We start from the raw sequence: 27,502 nt of genomic DNA on the forward strand, positions 1-27,502 counted from the left end.
AAATGTATTATTTCTTTACTCTGCAGGGAATTTTTTTTTTCCAGAAAGGTGTGAAGTTTATTAAGATCTTAAAAAAAAAAAGATGGAACAGTAAACAGCTACTGAATTTGGGATAGTTCCTTATTTACAAGTTTTACTGCAGGAGGCGCATTTAAATCAGCATTTCACATAATCAAAGGAGTACAGTTTTTCCCTAGAAATATCGGTATTTCACTCTCCAGGTAAAAGATTATTGAAAACATTAAGTGACTGCCCCAGTTAGAAACAGATAAGCGAATACCTTCGAGATATATAAAAAAGGGTAACTGCTACTTAAACATGAATTTTCACAAAATTATTCTTGTGCCTAATTCAGACAATTTGCTTAGAAAAGCTGAGGAAATTTTTTACTTAATGTTGAGTTCATAATGTAGTCAAATTGTGGGACCAGAATACTCGAGATCATAATAATAGAACAAAAGTCTTTAAATATCTGAAAACACAGCATGGTAATAGTTTAAGTAGGATATATTTTAAATGATTACGTTTTTCTCTGAATTTCTGATTTACCACCCCACTTCTACTTGAAAACCTAATGGTTAAGAATTTAGTTTTTCATGGTAAGCATTTAATATAAGGATAGTTTTTTTTTTCTTCATGATTAATCCAATTTAAAATTGGCATATAATATATAGGATCCTATAAAGGAATACCTTTCTCTAATTTTGATGAGCAATTATTTCTGAAAGGTATGCTATACTTCTAGAAAATAACATACAAACAAGGGACAATATTTTTGAAATATTTATATCATGTTAGAACAGACTGAAAACTTACCCATTTCATTTTTTTCTTCTTAGGAGACCTACTTTCCAGTTTCCATTTCCTGAAAATAGTCTCATTAAACACAAAACTCTGAATGTGGTCTAAATTCAAGACTGAAGCACGGCCATTTGCCTTAAAGTTACTTCAGCTCGTTTGAAAAGGCCTCTCTGGTTTCCAAGTATAGTGCCTAAAACATATTTTAAACTTTGTGAAATGGAGACTCCTCTAAAAAGAACTTTTTAAAGGAGTCAGCTGGGAACAACAAATTCAGTAGACCTTTAACATTTACACGTTTAACATTTATGGTGTTAACGCTTCTGAATGACTGCCCGTGGTAGACCAGTTTGTAATTTTGCTGTCACAAGTGTGAATTGCAAGCCTGGTAGGGGCGAAAGAATCTTAGTGGCACCCCAGTGTGCAGGGGTGAGTGGGGTGGCCCTGGTGTAGTGTGTGGCGTCTGTTGACAGGGGAGCGTGGGACCTGAGACTCTGCGGCAGCTTGAGGACAGCATGGGGAGTGACGTGGGTTGGCTGATGTTGTGAGCAAGAAGCCGCTGACAGTTGAGATGCTAAAGAGCCCCGCTGCTCGTCCGGCTCTGGAGCATGAAGGTCCCCCTGAATTTTCAGTTATGCTGTACCGTCATGGGTTTCATGGAAGAAAGTCTGCCTTTGGTATGTAATCTGCATTGTGTTTCTTCAATTGTTAGCTCAACAGGCCGAATCCTCCTGCTGTTAACTGCTCGGATCAGTTAGGAAATACACCCTTGCACTGTGCCGCTTACCGGGCTCATAAACAGTGTGCCTTAAAGCTTCTAAAAAGTGGAGCAGACCCTAATCTGAAGAATAAAAATGGTAAGCATGTTGGTGAAAGCCACTCTTGGTCATTTGGAAGCTCTAAAGAAATGAAGTGTTTTGTTTTAGTACCCAGCCTTTGTTAAACTGTGTGGTCCCTGTTTAATTTTGAAGTCAAGGCGTTTACACAAAAGAAAAAATTTATTAATTTACTTCTCAGTTAAGACCTAAATGTTTAATAATGCCTATTTCATATGAGGCACTAATGATGCCTAAGATCTGATTTCCACCCTCAAGGGAAAGAAAAGTACAGTTGATTCTTGTTATTTGTGGTAGTTATGTCCTGTAACATTGCTGTGACCTCTGAATGAGTGGATACTGAACCATTGCTTGTAAGGGAAATACAGAGTTAAGTTCCTGTGAGCCTTTGGTCTCAGCATTTTCATCCACTGATCAACACATAGCCTTGTCTCATGCGTGCTTCTGTTTAAAAACACCTTATTCGGTGTACGTTACTGACTTATTAACACCGAGCTCACTGCCGAGAGCATTGTAACTCATGCCTGAACTAAGCTCGTGTAGCACATACTCTGTTCAGAAGGCACATCACAGGCTTCTTGCACTTAGGAGCACTAGACAGCACTTCAGCCCTGCGCTTGGGGGCCAGTTTCAACAGCGAAATCACCAGAAACAAAAAGCGAAAAATGTGGCACTAGGTAGACTGTGACGAGGACGCTTGTTCACAGTACGAGAGCTGAGACAAGAAGGCAGAGCATCAGCTTCTCCACTTCAGGGAACATGTGCATCAGAAGACTCAAGTTGTTCACCGATCTGGATGTGTCTGTGAATGACCAAGAAATTGCCATGAGTACTGACTTTGAGATTAAAGTACATTTTAACAATTGGCGAGTTTGCAGATGTGGAATTCACAAATAATGAGGATAGACTGTACATGCACGAAGCATCAAAGACGGAATTGGATAACCATAAGAGAAGCTGCAGAAGGTAGATTGGGTAATCAGTGGAGGAGCAGCTCATTAGGGCTTTTCTGCATCCCTTTTTAGGATGCCTCCCTCTGCCGACCATCGGCCTGGATTACGACTTGTCTGTGGTTCCATAGGACCCGTCTGTGGTCCCATAGGACCCTGTGTTTACCTCTTCATAGCTTCAGTTATTCTCCGTGGCAATTGTTGACTTATGTAGCTGTCTCCCGTGAGACTGAGCTCCTAAGGGGAGGGCTAACATTTTACTGTCTAGTTTACCCAGCACCTAGAGTAATGTGTAGCGTTTGATGTCTTCTACAAGTTGCATGTTTGTTGAAGGTTTGGGGTGATTAGAAATAGCTTCCTGAAGGAATACATCTTTTATACAGACCCTGGAGTCCTAGTAAGATAAAAAGAAATTCATCTCTAAATACTTCAGTTTGTATCTCTAACAAAAGACCCCCCAGTATGTTTTTTTTCCTTTTAAATAAAACAGTACTATTATTATCTAGTAAGATATTGGTAAGCCGAATTTTGGGAAAGGGTGTTGTAGGCAGAGGGAAGATTATGAGCAAAGGTATTAAGGTGAAAAATGTAAGTCAAGTTGAGGTGACATCTCCAGTTTGACACATCCAAGGGTATGAAAGGCAGCAATACTGGGGAATCCTGTAACTGCAGATTAGCTTCTGTCGTGGTGAGCCTCAAAATGCCAGACTATTTTGCCCCTTAATTTCAAGGTCAGGGAGGCTCTGAGCAGTGGAGGGATATGGTTACAGTATCTAGGATGGGTTGTGACAGGCCCAAGACTGTAGGGAGGGATCAGTAGGGCCATTGAGATGGTCTTAGGTGAGAGGTAATTAGGACCTGAACTTTGGTAACATCAATGGGTGTAGAAAGGAGAAAGAAAGTTTACTATGGAATCTCACGCTTCTTCCTCTCTTCTTTTGACTTGGCCCTTACGCCCTAGACTGGCACTGTTCTATAGAGATACAATGGGACCCACATATTAAAAGTAAACAGAAACATGAAATTAATTTTAAGAATGTATTTTATTTAAAGCACTATATCCAAAATACGATGGCAACATGTAATTGGTGAAAAAAAAAATTATCCATGGCGTTGTACATTCCTTTTTTGGTACCAAGTCTTTGAAATCTGGTGTGTGTTTTACACTTCACAGCACATCTCAGCCTGAACTAGATGCATTTCAAGTACTGAACGGCCACATGTGGTTAATGTCCACCATGTTGGACGTGCGGCCCTAGATGTACTGAGCTGTTTGAGGCTCTCTGGTTAACCGTGCTGTCTTCACCCTGCTTATGCTCTCTCTGCCAGGAATGCCCTTTTCCTTCTTGTCCATCTGGTAAACTCTACTCTCACCTTAAGAATTAGCTCAAACTCTGCTTCCCCAGAGAGGCTTTCCCTGTATCCCTGAGGTAGACATAGGTTCTTCCTGGAATCAGTTAGAAGAGAAATTGGGGGATGCAGAAGGGGAAGCACTCAGGAGACACGAGGGAAATGCCAGTTCAATGGAAGCCAAAGGAAGAGAGTAAATGCAGAGCTGAAAGGGTAGGATGTTATTGGTGTTACGAGCATCTTAGACTGAAGAAGATAAACACTGAGAAAAGGCTGTGGAATTCAGTGACACAGTGCCCAGTGGTCCTTTCTGAAAGAGCAGTTTTCACTGGGTAGTTGAGTGAAGGCTAGGTTAGGGGCTAAGGACTGAGTAGGAAATGAGGAAGCTGAGGCAGCATTACTTACCTGCTTCTTTGCAATATGTAAGAACAGAGGATGGCTCCATGGCCAAGTGGAAGATTTTTTAGGCACGGGGAATTTAAGTATGTTTGAAGTTAAGGGGGACCAAGGCAGTAGAAAAAGAGCTTGATTTCATTGTGACAGTTAGAAATGTAATTTTTAAAAAGGTAATGTTTTGGGGAATAGCAAAAAAAGTAGGAACATATTTGAGAAACGATTTTTAGTTTTTTTAATGGGGGCAATTATAAACACAGCTGAAGGATGTAAAAGAAGACCTAAAAAATGGAGAACCCTCCATGTTTTTGGTGGAGAAAGACCTCAACATTGAAAACCTAACAGTTCTCCTCAAATTAATTTATAATTCAAAGCAGTCCCAGCCAGAATCCTCCAAAGGTTTTCATAGAACTTGACTAGCTGATTCTAAATTTATACAGAAAAGCCGAGGGCAGAGAATTTTAAAGGGGGAGAGAAGCAGTGAGGGCTTGCCCTTGCTGGATAAAAGGACCAATTATGAATCTCTGGTAAGTAAAGTATTCATTTCTTCAACAAATATTTGAATGCTTATGTGCCAGATACTACTCCAGGGACTAGGGACCTAGAACAGTGAAGAAAAAAAAAAACAGGCAAGTTCCTGCTTTCATGGAGCCTACATCCTAATAAGGTAAGGCCAATAAAATGCAAATAGAAAAGCAGGTATTTAATATGTCAGATGTGATAAGTGCTCTGAGGGGGGAAAAGGCAGGGAAATGGGGTCTGGAGTGTATTGCATGTATGGAGGGCTCCTCCTTTGTATGGGGTGGCAGGAAAAGCTTCTCTGTTAGGATGGCAATTAAAACTTGAAGTGATTAAAAAAAAAAAAAAAAACTTGAAGTGAGGGGGCAAGCCATGTCAATATCTGGGAGACGAGCTTGGCTCTAGGCAGAGGAAACAGGTGAGAGTGTGCGTGATGTGTCAGGAAAAGCAAGGAGGCCAGGATGTCCAGAGCAGAGTGAGAGAAGGAGAGTGGTCGGAGGAGGGGGTTAGAGAGGCAGTGGGAACTGGATCATGAAAGGCCTTTCAGGTTATTGTAAGAATTTTGGCTTTTACTCTGAGAGATGGGAAGATGCAAGATGCAGGTTTAGAATGGAGCAGTGATGCGATCTGACTTATGTTATGAAAAATGATCCCTCTGGTTGCCATGAGGAGACTAGACCCTAGGAGGGCAGGGAGGATAGCTGTTGAGAGACTGTTGGGATAATCAGGGGGTGAGAGGTAATATTGGCTTGGATCAGGATAGTGGCAATAAAAGTGGTAGTAAGTGGTTGGATTTTTTTTTTTTTTTTACATATTTTGAAGGTAGAGTGGTTAGGATTTTCTGCTGGCTTGGATGTGAGGTATGAAAGAAAGGAGTCAAGGATGACTTTCCAGTGTTTGAACTGAGGACCTGAAAGAATGGAATTTCCAGTTCGTGAGAAGGAGAAGACTGCAGGAGGGGCAGGTTAGCAGTTGCTGAGAATTAGGGACTTGGTTTTTAAGACATTAAGAATTTGAAATGCTATTATACAATCCAAATGATAGAGTTGGAAGTAGAAGTTTGAGTTTAGGGGAGAGGTCTGGGTGGAGATACAAATTTGGGAATCATTAGTATATACTGTAGAGTTATTTAAAGTCATGGAATCTATAAAATCACTTAGCAAGATCTTGAATTGGTATTGGTTCAGGGTGGGTGAACAGACAGTTTAGAAATTAAAACATGTACACATGGGAACTTAGTAGATGACAAAAGTGGCGTGATAGGTGGATGAGGAAAGAATCTAGTAATTAGCTGTCCATATAGTAATAGGTAATTTTAGATACCCATTTCATAGTGGATACTAAATTCCAGGTAGTTTAAAGACCTATATGTGCAGTACAAACTTAAAACATCAGGAGAGGCTTCTACTTTTGGCCATAATGGCCACAGGGACCTCATTCACCTCCCTTTCTCCACACCTGTTAACATTGTATTGGAAGACCTAGCCAGTGCAGTAAAGCAAGAAAAAGAAATAGAAGACATTCAGACTGAAAAAGAATTCTTATTCTTCTGATCATCCAGGTAAAAAAATTCTAAGAAATTTACAACAACCTGGTAGAACTAATTAGTGAGCTAATTCAATATACAAAAATCAATTATATTTCTATATACTAGTCAGAAGTAGAAAATGAAAAAGCATATTATTTATAATGGCATTAAAATTTCATGAAATACTTGGGAATAAACTTGATAAAAGATGTGTAAGACTTGTACACACTGAACATTGGTGAGAGAAATTTAAGAATATCTATATGGGGAAGGGTACTATTTTCAGGGATCAGAAGACTTGACATTGTTAAGTTGTCAGTTTTCTCCAAGTAGATCTAGCAATTCAGTGCAATCCCAGTCAAAGTTCCAGCAGGACTTTTTGTAAAAAATGACAAATTGATTATAAATTTTATTTGGAAATGGAAAAGACCTAGTATACCCAAAACAACTTTGGAAAAGAACAAAGTTGGAGGACTTAGGCTACCTTGTAGTTACAGTCAGGGTTCTCTAGAGAAACAGAACCAATCATATATATATAGAGAGAGAGAGAGAGAGAGGAGAGCCTGACCAATTAAGGGCTAGAGACGAGGAGACCAAGAAGGCCCGATGGTATAATTCAGTCTGAATCCAAAGGCCTGAGCCCTGGGGAGGGGGGCAGCCAGAGGCCAGAGAACCAGGAGATCCAATGTTCCAGGGCAGAAAGAAATGGATTTCCCAGCTCAAGAAGAGAGAGAATTTGTCCTTTCTCTGCCTTTTTGTTCTATTCAGGCCCTCAGTGGATTGGATGATGCTACCCACATTGGTGAGGTCAGATCTTTACTCAGTCTACTGATTCAAATGCTAATCTCACCCAGAAACACCCTCACAGACACACCCAGAAATGTTTTACTATTATTTACTATCTAGGTATTCCTTAGCCTAGTCACTGTGGTAAGGGTAGATATATAGGTCTATGGAACAGGAGAGAGTCCAGAAATATATAAATATATTTACACACAGTTGATTTTTGTCAAAGGTGTCAAGGCAATCAGTGAGGAAAGGATAAAATTGTCAACAGATGACACTGAAAAAGTTGGATTGCTATATTCAAAACAAGGAGCATGTGTAAAAATTAGATCTAGATGGGGCACAGAAATGAACATAAGAGTTAAAACCATAAAACTCTAGAAGAAAATACAGGAGAAAATCTTAGTTACCTTGGGTTTTGCAAAGATTTCTTAAATATGACAGAAAGCATGAGTGATAAAATATTGATAAATTGGACTTTGTCAAAATTAGAAAAGTTTTTCTCTTCGATAAGCACTGTTATGAAAATGCAAGCTATTTTATGGGAGGAAATATTGGCAAAACATGTACAAGAGTGCACCTGTATCTAGGATATATACAGAACCCTTATAACTCTAAAAGGAAGATAAACAACCCAGTTCTAAAAAGGTTCAGGCACTTCTTCAAAGACATACAGATGGCAAAAAACACATGACTAAAGGCTCTACATGGAGATATAAAACCTAAATTAAAATTCCTTTACATGAAAAAAATGCATTCACATAAATGCAGGGAGTATGTACTATGATGTTTATTTCAGCTCTATTTAAAATAGTAAAAAAGAATCATGATTACCTTTGAAAGTTAGTAGCAGTTTACAGAATGATTTAACATTGAGGGGTAAACTTCTAAAAGTAACGGAAGGTGGGTACAGATATCTGGAAGGTTAAACATTCCTGTTGAAGATGTTATAGTGTTCTTGATAGAAGTCAAGGTGGTGCTTTCTGAAAAAGTGTAATTTTTAAAATCATAAGAGTAATAGTATCTGCATTTTAGGAAGTTTTAAAAATACAGAAAAAAAACATAAATTACTCCAATACAATCTCTGGTACTTTGGCATATTATATACCCTTTGAATCTATTTTCATACCTATTTTAGAGCATTTTTTTAAATTGCAAAACAAATGCTTTTTTTTTTTTTATGGCCAAAATGAGGGAAATGAAGGCACCAAAAAAGTACAATCACCTATACCCAAACATCCAAAGATTTAGTTTTTAGTTGTTGTTCTGTTGTAGACTAGATTTTTTTTAAGTTTTAAATAATAGATACCAACTCAAGAGTGTGAGCAGGGACTTCCCTGGTGGTCCAGCGGTAAAGAATCCGCCTTACAATGGAGGGGACTCGGGTTCGATCCCTGGTCAGGGAACTAAGATCCCACGTGCTGCGGGGCAACTAAGCCCACGTGCCACAACTACTGAGCTCATGCTTCTCAACTAGAGAGCCCGTGTGCTGCAAACTACAGAGCCCACGCACCCTGGAGCCTGTGCACCACAACTAGAGAAGGGAAGACCTGCATGCCACAACTAGAGAGAAGCCCACGCGTCACAATGAAAGATCCTGCATGCCTCAATAAAGATCCGTGTGCCGTACAAACATGGCTGCTAGGGCCTTCCCCTGGGGGGTGTGAAAAGGGCAGAGGTTGCTCAGAGAATGGTGGAGGAGTATGGGCCGGCAAACACCTAAGAAAGTATCTACCATTCCTTTTAGTTTATGGCTTGTAAATAGCGTCGACATATTAAAATCCTGCTCTATAGTAAACGTCAACAGTTTTCCATATCGTTCCAGGAAGCATAGTCTTCATGGCTCACCTTCTGCATAGTATTTCATGTGGATGTAATATAATCCGCTCCACACCCACAAACCTTCAGTGATAAGGACAATAATAATTTCTATATTTTTTTGTGACTGAATTTTCCTAGTCTTTTTAAACAAGGATGTTTTAAATTTTTTTTTATATAAATTTATTTATTTTATTTTGGCTGCGTTGGGTCTTCCTTGCTGCGCATGGGCTTTCTCTAGTTGTGGCGAACGGGGGCTGCTCTTTGTTGTGGTGCGCAGGCTTCTCATTGCAGTGGCTTCTCTTGTTGCGGAGCACGGGCTCTAGGTGCACGAGCTTCAGTAGTTGTGGCATGCGGGCTCAGTAGTTGTGGCGCCCGGGCCTAGTTGCTCTACGGCATGTGGGATCTTCCCGGACCAGGGATCGAACCCGTGTCCCCTGCATTGGCAGGCGGATTCCTAACCACTGCACCACCAGGGAAGCCCTGTTTTAAATTTTTAGTCAAACTTGTTGATCCTCTTCTTTGATTTCTTCTAACACTTCTAAGCTTAGGTAGAGCTTTGGTAAATACTTGATTCTGTTTTCTCCTAGTGTATCTGTTTCACATTCATTCAGCAAATACTGAGCCTCTGCTGTGTGCCAGGAACTGTCACAGGTACTGGCGACCCAACAGCGAACAAAATCTGACTGTCCCCATACTTGTGTTCTGGTGGGAGGAGATAGACAAAGTATAAATACACATACAGTGTTGGACAGTGAGGTGAGGAAAAATAAAATAGGCTAAAGGGGATAGAGGGCGATTCAGTGCGGGGGGAGGCTTTTGTTTTGGGAAGGGTGGAAGGGAAGGGAAGGCCGCTGTGAAGTGACTGAGCAAAGAGCCACACTGAGGAGGGGAGTGAGCTGTGGTGAAGGATTCTGGCAGAAGAGCAGTGAAAGCAGAGGGCAAGCAAGTGTAAAGGCTCCGGGGTAGGAGGGCACTTGGCATATTTGAAGAAGGAAGCTGCCGGGTTGCCTAGAGCGGGCTCCTCAGGGACACAGGTAGCGTCATAAGGCAGCCAGAGGCCCAGCCCTGTTGGCCGGTGTCGAGGGTATTGAGCAGGAAAGGTGACGTGAGAGTGTACGTTAGGACGGGAGACTCTAAAATTGCTAATCACTTATCCTTGCACCCTTTATCAAGCAGCCTTTCCTTTTCCTTTGTTTTGTTATGCCTTTCTCATACTCTTGAATAATTTACTCTTTTTGTGTGTTTTCGGTGCTCTTTTATTGCCTCAGCTGTCCCTTCACCAGCGGTGCACTTTTTTTTTTTTTTAACATCTTTATTGGAGTATAACTGCTTTACAATGGTGTGTTAGTTTCTGCTTTATAACAAAGTGAAACAGTTATACATATACATATGTTCCCAAATCTCTTCCCTCTTGCGTCTCCCTCCCTCCCACCCTCCCTATCCCACCCTTCTAGGTGGTCACAAAGCACTGAGCTGATCTCCCTGTGCTAGCACTGAGCTGATCTTCCTGTGCTATGCGTCTGCTTCCCACTCGCTAAGTGTCCATCAGCAGATGAATGGATAAAGAAGATGTGGCACATATATACAATGGAATATTACTCAGCCATAAAAAGAAGCGGTGCACTTTTAATGGTTGTTTTTGTAAGGCTTTAATAGCTAATGACGTTTCCTCTTACTATTCTTTTTTGAGTATTTTCCTTGACAGTCTTAACTATTTGTTTTTCCAAATGGCATTTAAAATAATTTTTTTAGGTTCTTAGTAAAAATGCTGTTGACATCTAATTGAGATTGTGTTCTATGTAAATCATTTGAGGAGTGTTGACATTTTTATTTCGTTTTCCCATTAAGGGACAAATCTGTATCAGGCAAAACTTTAAATACAGGATCCTTCCCGTTTTTTTCCTTATTTTGTCGTGGTCGACAAGAGATGTAGTGCGATTTTGAAACAACTGGTTATGGTGCCTGTCCCGGTAAGGGGGCTATTTCATTCAGTTCTAAAAGCATTTTATTAAATTCTCACTGTGTGCCAGGCACTGTGGGCATTGAATCCAGCAACGAGGGCTCTGTGTAGGACTTAAGCTAATTGGCAGGAGTTCAGAATTTATTTTTGGTGTTAGGACAGAATTCTGTGAAAGAAATCACATTGTCTTTCTCCTTTCTGCCTAAAAGTGCCCTGCAGATAGAGTAGAAATAATGAGTTGGCAGACCTTTTCATAAGACAGTCTCCTGTTTGCTAGCTAGAAAACCTAAAGTGATTATCAGTTGCTCAGTTAACACTTTAAAAAGTTTTTTCCCCACTGAAAGAGTAATATATGACCAGTTCAAGTTTTACCTGTCAGCAGTCTGATAAATCTACCTCTAAAGTAAATCTCAAAGCCACGTAGTTTTCTCCATACCTACTAGTGTCTCCATTTTACTGCTAACTCTCTAGTTCAAGCCACCAGTATCTTTCTTGTTTTTTTAAATTAATTTTTATTGGAGTATAGTTGATTTACAATGTTTTAGTTTCAGGTGTACAGCAAAGTGAGTCAGTTATACATATATCCACTCTTTTTTAGATTCTTTCCCCATATAGGTCATTACAGAGTATTGAGTAGAGTTCCCTGTGCTATACAGTAGGTCCTTATTAGTTTTCTATTTTATATATAGGAGTGTGTATATGTTAATCCCAATCTCCCAATTTATACCCCCCTCCCTTTCCCCCTTGGTAACCATAAGTTTGTTTCCTACATCTGTGACTCTATTTCTGTTTTGTAAATAAGTTCATTTGTACTATTTTTTTAGATTCCACATATAAGCGATATCATATGATATTTGTCTTTCTCTGACTTACTTCGCTCAGTATGACAATCTCTAGGTCCATCCATGTCACTGCAAATGGCATTATTTCATTTTTTTATGGCTGAGTAATATTCCATTGTATATACGTACCACATTTTCTCTGCCCATTCCTCTGTCGGTGGACATTTAGGTTGCTTCCACGTCTTGGCTATTGTAAATAGTGCTGCAGTGAACATTGTGGTACATGTATCTTTTCGAATTATGGTTTTCTCCGGATATATGCCCAGGAGTGGGATTGCTGGATCATATGGTAGCTCTGTTTTTAGTTTTTTAAGGAACCTCCATACTGTTCTCCATAGTGGCTCTACCAATTTACATTCCCACCAACAGTGTAGGAGGGTTCCCTTTTCTCTACACCCTCTCCAGCATTTATTGTTTGTAGATTATTTGGTGATGGCTACTCTGACCGGTGTGAGATAATACCTCATTGTAATTTTGATTTGTATTTCTCTAGTAATTAGCGATGTTGAGCATCTTTTCATGTGCCTCTTGGCCATTTGTATGTCTTCTTTGGAGAAATGTCTATTTAGGTCTTCTCCCCATTTTTTGATTGGGGTGTTTGTTTTTTGATATTGAGCTGCATGAGCTGTTTGTATATCAGCAGTGTCTTTCACCTGCTATTTGTTTGTAACGTGTATCCCTTCTTTTCTCTTGCCCACATTTACAGGGTTTTTCCATACAGTAGCTGCAGTGATCTTTTTTTTTTACTTTCTATTACTGAAATTATGAAAGCTTAAAAAATAGAATAGTATAATTGATGTACTCATCACCCTCTTTCAGGAATTGTCAATAATGGCCACTGCCCCGATGTCATCTTATTTTGGCTATAAATATTTAAGTACATTTGTATAAGGTCTCCTTTTAAAAAAAACACCATAACCATGTGATAGTTGCACGACTCCGTGAATATTCTAAAAACCACTGAATTGTACACTTTACATGAGTAAATTGTATGGTATGTGAATTCTCTCTCAGAGCTATTTAAAGAAATAGCCACAATGGCATTATCCTATTAATAATTTTATAATTTCTCAAAATCATCGAACAGCCAAAGTTCACATTTCCCCAGATGTTCTGATTAAGTTCTTTAGCACTTCGACAGAGTTTGAAACATAAGTCAGATCATGCTGTTCTTTTACCTAAAACCTTTCAGTGGCTTTCCATTGTATTTAGAATAAAACCCAAACTCCTTTTACTGGTTCACAAAGGTCTCACCCACAGAGGCCTTTTATGATGTGGCTTCTTTCTTTCTTTGCCTTTCTCTCTTGCCCACCTAATTGTTGCTACCTCAGGGCCTTTGCATCAGCTGTTCCTTCTGCTTGCAATGCCCTTCCCCTATATTCTCACAAGGCTGGATCCTTCCTTTCAGCTTAAACATCCCTCCCTCAGAGAGAGGCTTTCCTTGATCAGTCCCCCAGTCTCCAATCTAAAGTGGTATCCCAGTCATTCTCTCAGAACATTCACTTAAAAATGTTGGCATACCATGGTTTATTTGCTATATCCTTTTTTTATTAAGTTGTCTGTCTTTCCCTTTTTCTACGCCTCCCCCCACCCAATTTTTTCGGTCATGTTCACTACTGAGTTCCCAGTGCCTAAAATATTAATTGGCACATAATAGACTCTCATTAGGAGATAGTTTTACAAGAAATTGTCCAACACGTACCAGGTGTTTGGCATTTATAAAAAGGTTATTTGATAGAATGTTATCACCTTACTGCATAAATAGAGTTCCAGAGTTCCAGTCTGATATGTTATCATGAAGGGGCTGTTTTTTTTGTTTTAAATTTTTATGTTTAGCTTTTGTTTCTCTAGTAATTAGAAGCTCTTTGAGGTTATGAGACGATTATTTTTTTAGTTTGCATCCTTCATATAGTGTCCTGCTCACTTCAGAACTCGGTAAATAACTTACAAACAAATTGCGTTTTTGTTGTTTGGCAAAACGTAGAGAGCTTGCATGTGTAGGCTTGAGAAAGTTACCATGATACCTTGCTGGTTTCATTCTCAGTTACCACTTTTTCCTTTTGTCCTCAATTGTGGACCATCACGCCGTTACTCTGTGAGTTGTCTCTGCTACCTGTTCTCCAGTGAGGTAGCTTAAGAGCAGCTGTGGTGGCTGAATAATACTCCCCCAGTGATGTGATTAGTTAAGTATCTTGAGATAGCGAGATAATCTTGAATTCTCTAGGTGGGCCCAGTGTAATCACAAGGGTCCTTCCTCTTGGGGGAGGAGGCAGGAGGATCAGAATATTGAGGGAGAAAAATGTAAGCATGGAAGCAGACGTTGGAATGATGCACTTTGAAGATGGAGGGAGGGACCACGAATCAAGGGGATGTAGGGGACCTCTGGAAAAGGCAAGGGAACAGGTTCTCCTCAAGAGCCTCCAGAGGAAGGCAGCCCTGCCAACACCTTGATTATTAGCCCAGTGAAACTGACTGTAGATTTCTGACCTCCGGAACTGTAAGAGAATAATTTGTATTGTTTTAAACCGGTAAGTATGTTGTAATTTGTTACAACAGCCATAGGAAACTGATACAGTGACTCAAGGCAAGAAAGCTTGAAAGATCACAAAACCTGTACAGAGTGTTCAAAGTTTAGTTTGATTTGCTGGCTTAATAGTTACTGAAAAGGATGCTATAAAGAATTGAGATGGCAGCTTCAGGTCGGTGATTTGGGGTGTAGTTGATGGAATAATGAAAGAATATTATGTGCTACAATACAAGCATCAATTTTATAGTAGAGTTAAGCTCTTGATGGTTTTTTTCCTTGTATTTTACACAGATCAAAAACCTCTTGATCTTGCCCAGGGTGCTGAAATGAAACATGTTCTTGTTGGTAATAAGGTATGTGGTAAAGGATTTCATTTATATAATGTAGAAAAAAATTTTGAATTCTTGAAATACATAGATGCGTTTTTAATGAAAACATGTTTTTCCGATAGGCCATCTACAAAGCATTGAAACGATACGAAGGCCCTCTCTGGAAGGTAGGTTGGGATGGTTTTTTAATTATAAAACTGGAAAAAAGATTCTCAGGTGCTCTCTTGTTAAAATTCTTTTTCATTATTTTTTGAAGTATATGTGATTTAATAATTATTCGATCTTATCATGTAAACCATTTTTATACTGCTGGACTTTATTAGGCATCCAGTGATTGTAGCAATTAACTGTTGGTCTAACACTTTTAGGTGACCAAGTTTGTACAGAGAAGAGTGGAGGAATTCTTTTTTTCTTACTTAAGCATAGGGTTACAGTATCATCTCTGTTATGAACATTGATCCATGGAGGACTCAGGAGGAATTTAATATTTGAATTGTCACAGAGCACACATATAAAATCTTTCTAGTTCTAAAATTTCTTTGCTTTTTGGAGTTCATTTATTTTCTAGAATTAACTGTTTTGGAGCATATAGTTTCTTCTGCATTTGCAACTGCTCCTTCTGTATATTTATGTACATGTGTGTTTATATTGTATAAAATTTAGGATAATTCTCTTTTTTTAGAAACGCATTCAGGCCTTTGAGGAAATTGTCTTTGAAGCCCACAACTGATATATTTCCTATAAATATCCTTGCACAGTATTGTCAGAACTATAAACTGTGTTCATCGTTGATCTTACCAATGTGGCATTTCTTCTGTCCCTGTCACCCTGTAGTAGTATGTTTTCATTTCTGCACCCAGTTCCTCAGTTCATGTTTGTTCATTTTTGAGTGTGCAGTGGTACTGTCCGGATGAAAGGCTCAGATAGAACTGTCATAACTTAATTACTTTTTATCAGTCAAGTATTTGAATCTAGATGTATCAACTTGGAAAAATCTTTGTTTTTTTTCCCTTAGAGTTCAAGATTTTTTGGCTGGAGATTATTCTGGGTGGTGTTAGAACATGGAGTCCTCTCATGGTATAGGAAACAGTAAGTATTATGATCCTAATACTTGTTGAATTTCAGCATCTAAATTTTGAATGATTAAAAGTTTTCACTAATCTCTTTTCCTTTTGCCTTGATAATTTATATTTATTTTGAAGGCCCGATGCAGTCCATAATATTTATCGCCAGGGATGCAAACACCTAACTCAAGCAGTATGCACGGTAGGATGACACATGAATCTTTTGCTTAAACTGTGAAATCAGTCCTGCAAGTGATTGCCCTGAATCATTGGTATAAGCTGCCTTGTAAAATCTTGGGGTAGAAGGCACTTGTGCAGTTGAGTTGGCCCTCCATATCTGCGAGTTCTGCATCTGCTAATTCAACCAACTGTGGATCAAAACTATATAGGAAAAGGAATTCCAGAAAGTTCCAAAAAGCAAAATTTGAATTTGCCATGCACCAGCAACTATTTACATAGCATTTACATTGTATTAGGTATTATAAGTAATCTAGAGATGATTTAAAGTAAGCAGGAGGATGTGCATGGGTTGTATGCAAATACTATGCCATTTTAGATAAGGACCTTGTGCTGCCGTGGATTTTGGTATCCTTCAGGTGTCCTGGAACCAGTCCCCCCACAGATACCGAGGGATGACTGTATATGTTTTTATTTGAGAACAAGTAAAGTTGTGGAATTCCATTTAAAAAATATAATCAAGTTAAAAAACATCTCTACGTATTGTGGAATAAGAGATGCATGATCCAAAAACATTTATACAGAACTTTTACCATTTTGTATGTGTATGTATATACTTATGTATGTGTATATATTCACACATAATGTATGCATATACATATCTACATACATATGTGTAGGCATGCATGTATTTGTACATGGGTAAATCTGGAAAATGGAAATTTTTCTGGTGGTAAAATTTAAAGCCTATATCAAAATTGGGATTTTTAGGTTCTCCATATTCACTTCTGGCTGTTTTGCTTTTACCAGCCAGGAGAAAGAATTTTTTCCTCCTTTGAGATTAGCCTAAGACTGGAGCCTAGACATACTTTTTCGCTTGCTGCTTCAAGTTCTTCAGGGTTGTCAACATGCCACGGCGGTGCACCCGCTCTTCAGAGCACAGCCCCTGCCTTTCCGTGTGAACTCCCGGAGGGCCAGCAGCGTCGCCCTTGGGCCGTCACAGGCTCAGTCACCTGCGCCTGCACTCAGGCCTCCTTCCACAGGCTGGTCCCTTAGTGTCCTCGCTCCCCTTCCTCCCTTCGCATTAGACCAGAGGGCCAGGGAACCGCTCTCTAGTCTTAGCCGTCTAATCTTCTCGTTTCTTCTGTTAGTGCAGTCCCGGCCATTCTCTTCTGTTCCAGCTTTTGATTCATTTATTTAACACTAAGGTTTGTCTATCTTAAAACAAAAAATTAGACAAGTTGCTCCCTCACTCTTTTAAAATTTCCCGGTTTTTAACTTCTTTAGAATTGATAACTTCTGCTGTGTTATGCTTCACCTTGTTTTATAACTTTTGCTTCTTGTATAAGTGTCTACTTAGAGGCTACATTTATGAATCCATATTGATACAAGGTAACAGGCATTCAGTGACTACTATGAGGCAGGCTCTGTTCACTTTCTCGACTCTTAAGGTAGAAGCTTAGGTTATTGATTTGAGACTTTTTTTCTTTTCTAATACAGGTGTTTACACCTATAAATTTTGTTTAATTGTGGTAAAATACACATAACATAAAACTTACCGTCTTAACCATTTTTAAGTTCAGTAGCATTAACTCTATTCACTTTGTTGTACAGTAGGTCTCTAGAACTTTTTCATCTTGCAGAACTGAAACTCGATACCAGTTGAATAGCGCCTCTCTATTTCCCACCCCCTGACAACCCCATTCTACTTTGTTTCTATGCTTTTGACTACTTTAGATACCTCACATGAGTGGAATTATACAGTATTTGTCTGGCTTATTTCACTTAGCATAATGTCCTCAAGGTTCATCCATGTTATAACACGTGACAGGATTTCTTTTTTTAAGGCTGAATACTATTGCGTTGTTATGCATAGACCACATTTTCTTTATCCATTCCTCTATCAGTGGATGTTTTGAGTTGCTTCCGCCTTTTGGTTACTGTGAATAATGCTGCTATAAACACGGGAGTGAAAATGTCTCACCAAGATCCTGCTTTCATTTCTTCTGGATATATACCTAGACGTGGAATTGGTGGGTCATATGGTAGTTCTATTTTTAATTTTTTAAGGAACTTCCATACTGTTTTCCATAACATCTGCACCATTTTACATTCATACCAATAGTGCTCCAATTTCTCCACATCCTCACCACAACACTTTTTTTTTTTCCTGTGGGTTTTGTTTGTTTGCCATTCTAATAGGTATGAGGTAGTATCTAATTGTAGTTTGATTTCCATTTCCCTGATGACTAGTGATGTTGACCATTTTTTCATGTACTTATTGACCATTTGTATGTTGTTTTTGGAGAAATGTCTGTTTAAATCTCTTGCCCATTTTTTAATCAGTTTTTTTTTTTTTTTCTTGTTGGTGTTGAGTTGTAGGAGTTCTTTATATATTCTGGATATTAACCCCTTATCAGATACGTGATTTGTACATATTGTCTCCAGTTTCATGGGTTGTCTTTTCACTCTGCTGATAATGTCCATTGATGCATAGAAGTTTTTATTTTTTATATAGTCCAGTTGATGTTTTTTCTTTTGTCACTTGCGCTGTTGGTATCACATCCAGGAAACCACTGCCAGGTCCAATGCCATGAAGCTTTCTTCCCAAGTTTTCTTACAAGAGTTTTTATAGTTTTAGCTCTGACACTGAGGCATCGGTTTCTCCTGAGGCCTTTCTCCTTGGCTTGCAGGTGGCGGCCTCCTTGCTTTGTCCTCACATGACTTTTTCTCTGTGTGCAGGCATCCCTGATCTCTCTTCCTCTCCTTGTAAGGACAGCGGTCATACTGGATTAGAGTTCCACCCATATGATCTCATTTTACCTTAATTACCTCTTATAAAAGCCCTATCTCCAAATGTAGTTTCATTGGGGATTAGGGCTTGAACATATGAAGCCCTTAATCTGGTTGAGTAAGTTCTTTTCCTTTCCTAGTTTACTGGGATCCCTCATTATGAAAATCTGTTGAATTTTATTAAATGCTATTTTCCATGTTATTGAAATGATCATATGGTTTTACTCATTCTGTTAATATGATTAGTTGTATTGATAGACTTTAGCGTGTTAATAAAGTCAATCTTATATTGCTGGGACAAATCCCAGTTGGTTATGATAAATTACCATTTTAATATATTGTTTGTTAACATTTTGTTAAGAATTTTTGCTTTTTGTTCATGCTGGATATTGGTTTATATTCCTCCTGTGATATTTTGTCTGGTTTCATATAATGAATTGGAAAATGTTCCTTTTCAGTTTTCTAGAGGAGTTTGTATAGGATTAGGTTACTGCTTCCTTAAATGCTTGATAGAATTCACCTGTGAAGTCACATGGGCCAGGAGGTTTTAGTGCGGGGGTGGGGGAGGATTGTAGTTACAAATTTAATTTCTTCAGTTGCTATAGGGCTATTCACATTTTCTGTTTCTTTTTGGGTCGGTGTTTGTAATTTTTGCCTTTCAAGAAATTTGTCCATTTTCTTCTGGGTTATAAAACTTAGGGTTAGTAATATTCCCATATTATGTTTTTAATGTCTGTGTGATAGGTAGTGTTATATGATATGCTCTTTTACTTTTTATATTGGTAATTTGTGTTTTCCTTTTTTTCCTAGATCAATCTGTCTAGCACTTTATCAGTTTTATTGATCCTTTCGAAGAACCAGCTCTTGATTTCATTGAAATATTTCTCTTGTTTTTGCTATTTCATTGATTTTTTAATTCATTTTAAATAATTTCTCCATGAGTTGGGCTTGCTTTGCTCTTTTATAGTTTCTTAAGGTTGAAGCTTAGATTATTCAAATTATCATCCAGTTCAAAATATTTTCTAATTCCTATTATGATTTCTTCTTTGAACCAGTGAACGTTTAGAAGTGTGTTGTTAAATTTCCAAATAATTGGGGTTTTCCTGATTACTGTGTTTTTGATTTATAATGTAATTCCATTTTGGCCATTGAACATTTTCGATATGATTTCCATCTTGTCAAATTTATTGAGACTTGCTTGGTGACTCTACATATGGATTATCTTAGAGAATGCACTGGAAAATAATGTGTGTTTTGCTATTGTTGGGGGTCATGTCCTATAAACATTCAGTCATAATGGTTGATAGTGTTGTTCAGATTTTCTGTGTCTTTACTGCCTTTTTTTTTTTTTTTTCTAATTGTATCAATTGCTGAGAGAAGGGTGTTTAAATCTCCAACTATACTTGTAGAATTATTTATTTCTCACTCTGTTACTGATCACATACATATTTATGATTGTTGTCTTCCTGATTAATTTACCCTTTTAGCATTATGTGGTGGTCCTCTTTATCTCCTGTAATAATGCATTTTGTTTTGAAATCTATTTTGCTTGATATTAATATAACCACTCAGGCTTTCTTATGGTTACTGTTTGCATAGTATCTCTTTTTCTATCTTGTTACTTTCAACCTAGCTGTATCTTTATATTTATCTTCTGTCTCTTGTAGATAGTGTGTATTTGGGTCCCTATTAACCATTCTGACATTTTTTGCCTTTTAATTAGATTTCTTTTGAGAATGTGGTCCACTTTTTTACTTCATATGTCAAGTAATTTTGGATTGTATCCTTAATGTTAAGTTCTGGAGATCCTGGATTCTTTATTTTTCTCCATTAAATGTTATTTCCATTGTTTTAGGTCATTTTCTTGGCTGGGTTTGGCTTGTAAACTCTGTTTCTTGGATGGCAGCTCTGGTCTGTATTTCAGTGACTGCTTGGAATCTATTTTGTGCATCAGTAAGAGATGTGAAAAGACAGAGTTTGGGATTCCCATCTCTGTCTCTTTCCATTGGGTGACTCCCCTACTCTCTTTAGTATTTATGGCTGCCCAGCTCTGCTTTTTTAATTTCCAAAGGCAGACTGTTGTCCAGGTATGCCCTTGCTGCTGTTGTGTCACCCTCGGGGACAGTACTAGTTCCAGGTGAACAGTCTTGGGGGTGGGAGCTTGCTCGCAAAGCTCCTTGTTTCCTTTCCTCCAAGGCAGCTTGCTCTCTCCCATAGAGTCGGCCGGCTCTTGTTCACACTCCAGCTCTTCCTGTTCTACTCCTCATGCTTTTACACTCAGTTCAAACATTTTCTGTACTCAGCTCAAACAAAAGCTTCAGGAGAGTGGCATGAATAAGAGATTGGAGTTCTTGTATTTGAAGGACTTTATAGCCCAAGCGCATGCTATGTTATATTTAACAGGATAAAAGGAAAACTACATACCTAGTGACTATTTATTAGTATTTACTTTGATTAAGAATATGAAAGCCAGATGTAATGTAGATAAGCTGCAGTGCATTTGATACTCCTGATGTATCAATTTTTCTCAGTATTTTAAATGTTCACTCGGGTATTATTGGCATGTTAATATTGTTAATTTTATGTATAGATAATTTTAGGGTTTTGTTTTATGGGCATGAATGATGTTGTCTTACTGACTTCTTTATATCCAAGGTAAAACCCACTGATAGCTGCCTCTTCTTTATTAAATGCTTCGATGACACTGTTCATGGCTTCAGGGTTCCTAAGAATAGCCTTCAGCAGACAAGAGAGGTAATTTTATGGATTCGTTTATCTTTCATAAAACTTAACATTTAAGAATGTAAAGAATATAAGGTAGGCTCAATATTAACATCTAACATCTTGTTGATTGTACCTTTTTAACGGGAGTGATTATATGAAACTTTTGAAATTTGGCTTAGGAATTAATTCCTTATCAACATGCACCTGCAAGTATTTTCTGTTCTTCTTCTTCTTTAAATTTTGCTTCTGTGAATGTAAGAGGCCCTTATTGGTTTTGGAAAAAAGCCTAAATGATTATTTAGTCTACCCCTGAATTTATAGATGAGGAAAACTGAAGACTAAGATTGAAGTGACCTCTCAAGCTCATGCAGCTTGCAAGTAACAGAACCTGGCTCCAGCCCAGGTGTTCTGATTTATTACAGTGTAATTACACTGATTTATTACAGGTAGACTCAGCCTTTCTTTGTGGTAAACTGAACAATAGCAGCAAGCAAGAAATTGGGATTGATATGACAGAAATTCATTGTGTAGTTATTTAATGGAGACTCCATATCCCTTTAGATCAAAACAATATTCGTAGACTTATCTTGTTTTTTGTAAATTATGTAAGGGGTTAAAAGGATCTATTTTCCAGAGCAGTTAACTTTGGCCTTGCAGAGAATCCTAAACAATACAAAACGTGACTGTCCCAAAATTTCATAAAAGGGTAAGATTTGACCCTGAAAAATGCTGCAAGAAATGAGGTAGAAGTAAGATAGATATTTTTAGGGCAAACATTCCATCTTTTTGTGAAATCACTAATTTTTAAAAATATTTGTTATTTATTTATCTATTTATTTTGGCTGCACCGGGTCTTCGTCACGGCATGTGGGATCTTTAGATGTGGCACGCAGACTTCTTAGTTGCGGCACACAGACTTCTTAGTTGCAGCATGCATGCGGGATCTAGTTCCCTGACCCTGGATCCAACCCGTGCCCCCTGCGTTGGGAGTGCGGAGTCTTACCCACTGGACCACCAGGGGAGTCCCACTAATTTTTTAAAAACATAGTAAAAGTTAAAGCATCAGAGTAATTGTTGGCTCTCTTAAAATGGTCTGAGTGTCTTGCGCTTATGGCAAGTTGGTAAACTGTTTCTGGATGCATCTTATACAGTAACTTATTCAGCAGTGTTGAGAACCTATAATTCTGAGTGCAAGATTCTCCACTCATTGTTTAGTTTTTATAATGTGTTTCAGTATTAATTTGAATGAATATGTAAACTTATAGATGGTATTTTTTAAAGTATTGGGAAAATTTTTTATCCAGACATGTCATGGACAAGAGACCTGCATCATTATTTTGTTGCTGGGAATTCTTTGTTTTGTTTTGTTTTGTTTTTTTGAGGCCGTAATATTTTTTTTTTCTCCACGTACATTTTATTCTTCCCAGATTGTTGTCATAATATCTGTTTTGAGTAGAAGTGTGTTTTACTTTTATTTAAATCCTTGTATTATTTCAGGACTGGCTGGAAGCAATAGAAGAGCATTCTGCTTACAGCACTCACTACTGTTCCCAGGACCAGTTGACTGATGATGAAGAGGAAGATGCAGTTTCTGCTGTAGACTTGAAGGAATCCTTAGAGGTAAGTAGGAAAACCTGACCTGTATACCTAACTCTATCACTCAGGTTTTACCAAGAATTTTTTTTTTTTTTAAATATGAGGTTTTGAAATTAAGATTTCTCACAACAGTGGAAGTAGTATTACTTTTCCAGTAATATTCTCTTGCTACTTACACTGTCTCTGTTACAGTAATAACTATCGGATATCTCGGTAAATAGGCTCTAAAGCTAGGCATGTGCCTGCGTGTATCTTTTTTGGTTAAGATTTTTATGTTGTAATCAGATTGTCATTCTCTTTGAAAGCTGCCGCCAGTAGGGGGGGCATGCATTGCTTGCCTTACTGCCCTTTATGACTTCACTGTATGTTTCAGAGTTTAAATAATGCAACCATAGTGATACCTTTCCTGGTCTGTAGTTTCATTTAAAAAAGCCCCTGTAATCTGTAACTTCATTGATTAGAGGTAAGGTAAAGCATCAGTAATGAATGGAGAGGCCCTCATCTGAAGTGACATCAGTGCCTCATCCATAGAGAAATACCAACATAAGTAATTGAAGTGAAATAGGTATTTTTTTCTTGGCATCAGTTTTCTGGCTATACCTTTTAAATGAATGGGTTTGGAAGAATTAGAACTACGAAAGGATGATGTGTTTCAATCTGAATAATTATGTCAGAGCATATGAATTTGCCTACTAAATTTAATCTTTTTTTTTAAACATCTTTATTGGAGTATAATTGCTTTACAATGGTATGTTAGTTTCTGCTGTATAACAAAGGGAATCAGCTATACATATACATATATATCCCCATATCCCCTCCCTCTTGCGTCTCCCTCCCACCCCTCTAGGTGGACACAAAGCACCGAGCTGATCTCTCGGTGCTGTGCGGCTGCTTCCCACTAGCTATCTATTTTACATTTGGTAATCTTTTTTTTAATGAAATGAATTTATTGCAGGATTTGAATGTTTCTAAATCAACAACTTTAGTGAATTTAAGTTTGCTAATACCTAAGGAGTTTTATTAGGGACCTATAACCTTAAAGTAAGAAAGAGATTTTGACACTTTTGATCCCTAATCTTAATTTATGATGAACGTTAGAGAATTTGAGCCCTTCCATGTTTTGTTGAAGACATTCCCCAGTAGTTGACTGTTGCTTTACCAGCACTCCTTCTATTTTAAGGCCGAATATGTTTATGGTGACAGCCGTAAGCATAATTTTCAGATCAGTGAACTTTGCAGAAGTAACATCTACCAGAGCATCTAAATAACATTAAAACTGTTCAGGTAAATAAAGAAGGTTTAAATATCTCTGACCAAAATCATGTTAAACAAGTAAAAAATAAAGCTGTGCTAAATATTTTAACTTCTGGTCAGGTTCCCTAAGTGAAAAGAAATCCTTCCCTATTTATCCACCCTCAATATAAGGTAAATGATAAAACCTGGAAGGGCTTACAAAGCACAGCAATTTCTTTCCCAGGATTATGGTAATTTAAAGACCTATTTAATGGAAGTTACAGGTAAAATAAAAGCATACTAACTTGCATATCATTAAAAAACTTGAAGAAATGTTTCTTCTTTAGCTTAATTTTCAAATTTTAGGGTTATCAGCCACAACTGTACCTTTTATTTTATTCTTTATTTGAATATTGTGTTAACTTTAAAGCTCTGAGGTTTTTGCCTTCTAGATTTTATAGCACCTGACGTCAGTGAGAGAGTTTCAGCCAGTGTTAAGTACTTGAGGTTTTGCAGGTTATACACTTATCTTTGTCCAACAGAATTTGAATGCTAATTCTGGCAATTCTGACTCTGTCTCAGTTTGTGGAGGTTGGTCAAAAATGGGAAAATCTGAAATGAACTTTGATGTATGGGGGGGGTTTTATGTGTAGCTTGTGGTAGACTGGCTCCAAAATGCCCTCGATCCCTGGGTTCTTCGGTTGCAAGGAAATACTCAGACCAATTTGTGAAATAGACTTATTCTAGATGTCTATAGACTTTCTAAAGGAAATGAGGAGCTCTAGGACTGGAATGCTCTGAAACTTCCCGAATTAACGTAAAATTAACCTCATTTCCTCAACATGCTTTTGGACGAGTAAGTAGATCTATAAGAAATTGGGGGAATGGGGGAATGTCCACACTGAAAAAATGACCATGTTATATGATACTCTTGGTCCCACTTTACCTCCACCTAAATGAGGGTCTCCAAAAACTTAAAACATTTACACTTAGCCTTCAGTCTGTCACTGCCTTGAGGTTAGGCCTACGGGGAGAAAAGTGTAAGACAAATCATAGAAATACTGGCCTTACAGTTGTTGCCTTAATGGCAACTTGAAAATATTTCAGAAATAAAAAATGGAAGAGAAATGTAAACAAGTATTGGTACAGAACTTCACTGTCCAATACGATAGCTACTAGATACACGTGGCTATTTATATTTAAATGAATTGGAGTTAAATGAAAAACTCATTTCCTCATTTTAACTAGCCACATTTCAAGTGCTCAGTAGTTACATGTGGCTATCACCTTGGACAGTGCAGATATAGAATGTTTTCATCATTGTAGAAAGTTCTTTTGGAACAAGTTGGGGTAGGCTCTTAGCTTGAGGGGGCACTAGGAGAGTGGGGTTTTTATTTGTTGATGACATCTTGATTCTTATAGGCTCTGAACTGTACCTGTGTGATAAGAAATAATGAGCAGATGATGCTAAATTTAAACCAAATGAGAAAGTAATATCAGACTTCCCTGACTGAAGAAGAAATGATTTCTAATTAAAGTGAATGTGCAGAAAGATGAGTGTACATCACCTCAAAGCTGATAGAGTGGTACACCCATACAAGAATCAGGCAGATTTATATATATATTGATATAGTTAAGATTTATAGCTACGTGAAAAGGGCAAGGTGTTAAATGGTGTATCTGATATGTTTCTACGTGGCAGAAAGAAAGCAGGGATGTATACACACATTTGTATAGGTTAGATCATCCCAGGAAAGATGAGAAATTATTAGCAGTTGTTGCTTTGAGACTGGGAAAGGGGGAAAACAGGGACTCTAGGACTGACAAATACGTGAGGGAGAGTTGCCTTTCTCCATGTATTGTGTTTCTTTTTTCTTTCTTTCTTTTTTTTTTAACTTTGTGTAGATAACTAATGCAAAATACAACATTAAGAAGATTACAAATCACCAGGTACCAAAAAGAATCAGTGTGCTGTGGACTGACTTAGATTGAGGGAAGATGGAGTGTGGGGTTATCCTTGAAGTGGATTTGGCTGGAGTTAGGAAGATTTGGAGATGAGTACGGGGCTGTTTTCTGCAGAGGAAAGTTATCAGGGTTTTACAACCATTATTTTTAAAGTTTAATATTATTAAGGTACAATTTTTATATAATAAAAGGAGGGCATTTTAGCATCTTCAGTGTGATGTGTTTTGACAAATACCCTGTGTAACCACCACTCCTATCAGGGTGTAGAACATTTTCATCACCTCAGAAAGCTCTCTGGTGCCCCTTCCAGACAGTGCCCTCCACTCAATCTCAGGCAGCTGCTCATCTGCTCTGTCATCACAGGTATTGTCAGCTTTGCCCATTCTAGGATTCCATCTAAATGGAATCACACCATATGTGCTCTTTGGTGCCTGTCATCTTTCACCTGCCGTGTTGTGTGTATCATTAGTTTCTTTTTATTTCTGAGGAGGCAGTCTGCTTTGGTTCTTTTTTTTTTTTTTTTTTTTAATTGAAGTATAGTTGACTTACAGTGTTGTGTTAGTTTCTGGTGTACATCAAAGTGATTCAGTTATACATATACATACACTCTTTTTCTTCTTTTCCATTACGGTTTATTACAGGATATTGAATACAGTTGCCTGTGCTGTACAGTAGGACCTTGTTGTTTATTTTATATATGGTAGTCTGTACCTGCTAATGCTTCGGTTCTTAATTAACCAAATGTGGATTGTCTGTATGTGGCAAATAGGCTGGCATTAATGACCTCTCTCTCCTACCCTATCCACTCCTCCCTAGATGCCCACCCCCTAGATATACATTTTTGAACTTTCTCCATATGTCAGGGTTGATAGAGTAGTTTAACATCAACTTAAACAAAACCAACAGTGGGAGTCTGGGTGGGCAGAAGTAGCTGCAGGAGACCGGTGTCCTGACTGTGGCCCGGCTACTCAGCCTGGGCGCCTCCGACTCTCTGCAGCCCAGGTCTGTGGGTGTGCTCTTCTTCTTGGGCTCTGTGCCGGATAACCTGGATCTAAAATACTGTCTCACTTCGGGTATTAGAACACTGCTTGAGTGGGATCTCATTTATGTAGTGTAAATAAAAATTAAAACCTAGGGAATTCCCTGGCAGTCCAGTGGTTAGGAGTCCACACTTCCACTGCACGGGGGCACAGGTTCGGTCCTGGTCAGGGAACCAAGATCATCCCGCAAGCTGCGCGGCATGGTGAAAAAAAAAAAAATTAGAAAAATTAAAACCTGCCATAAGGTGCATGGCATAGAAGTCAGTGAGAC

The 27,502-nt window shown here is 38.3% G+C and overlaps 1 protein-coding gene across 3 annotated transcripts in view; it reads left to right on the forward strand.

Annotated features, from left to right (window-relative positions):
• The window catches only part of OSBPL1A (oxysterol binding protein like 1A), a 215,755-nt gene that overhangs the window by 44,480 nt on the left and 143,773 nt on the right, over nt 1-27,502 (forward strand). For all 3 annotated transcript variants that reach the window (XM_082417820.1, XM_082417822.1, XM_082417821.1), the window contains 7 exons: nt 1,511-1,655; nt 14,602-14,663; nt 14,762-14,806; nt 15,655-15,728; nt 15,842-15,905; nt 21,329-21,427; nt 22,895-23,017. In XM_082417820.1, coding sequence (XP_082273946.1) covers nt 1,511-1,655; nt 14,602-14,663; nt 14,762-14,806; nt 15,655-15,728; nt 15,842-15,905; nt 21,329-21,427; nt 22,895-23,017 — 612 coding nt within the window. The remainder of the gene's footprint in view (nt 1-1,510; nt 1,656-14,601; nt 14,664-14,761; nt 14,807-15,654; nt 15,729-15,841; nt 15,906-21,328; nt 21,428-22,894; nt 23,018-27,502) is intronic.

The sequence above is a fragment of the Balaenoptera physalus genome (assembly GCF_965194825.1).
Source record: "Balaenoptera physalus genome assembly, chromosome: 12".
In the NCBI taxonomy this organism is placed as follows: Eukaryota; Metazoa; Chordata; class Mammalia; order Artiodactyla; family Balaenopteridae; genus Balaenoptera; species Balaenoptera physalus.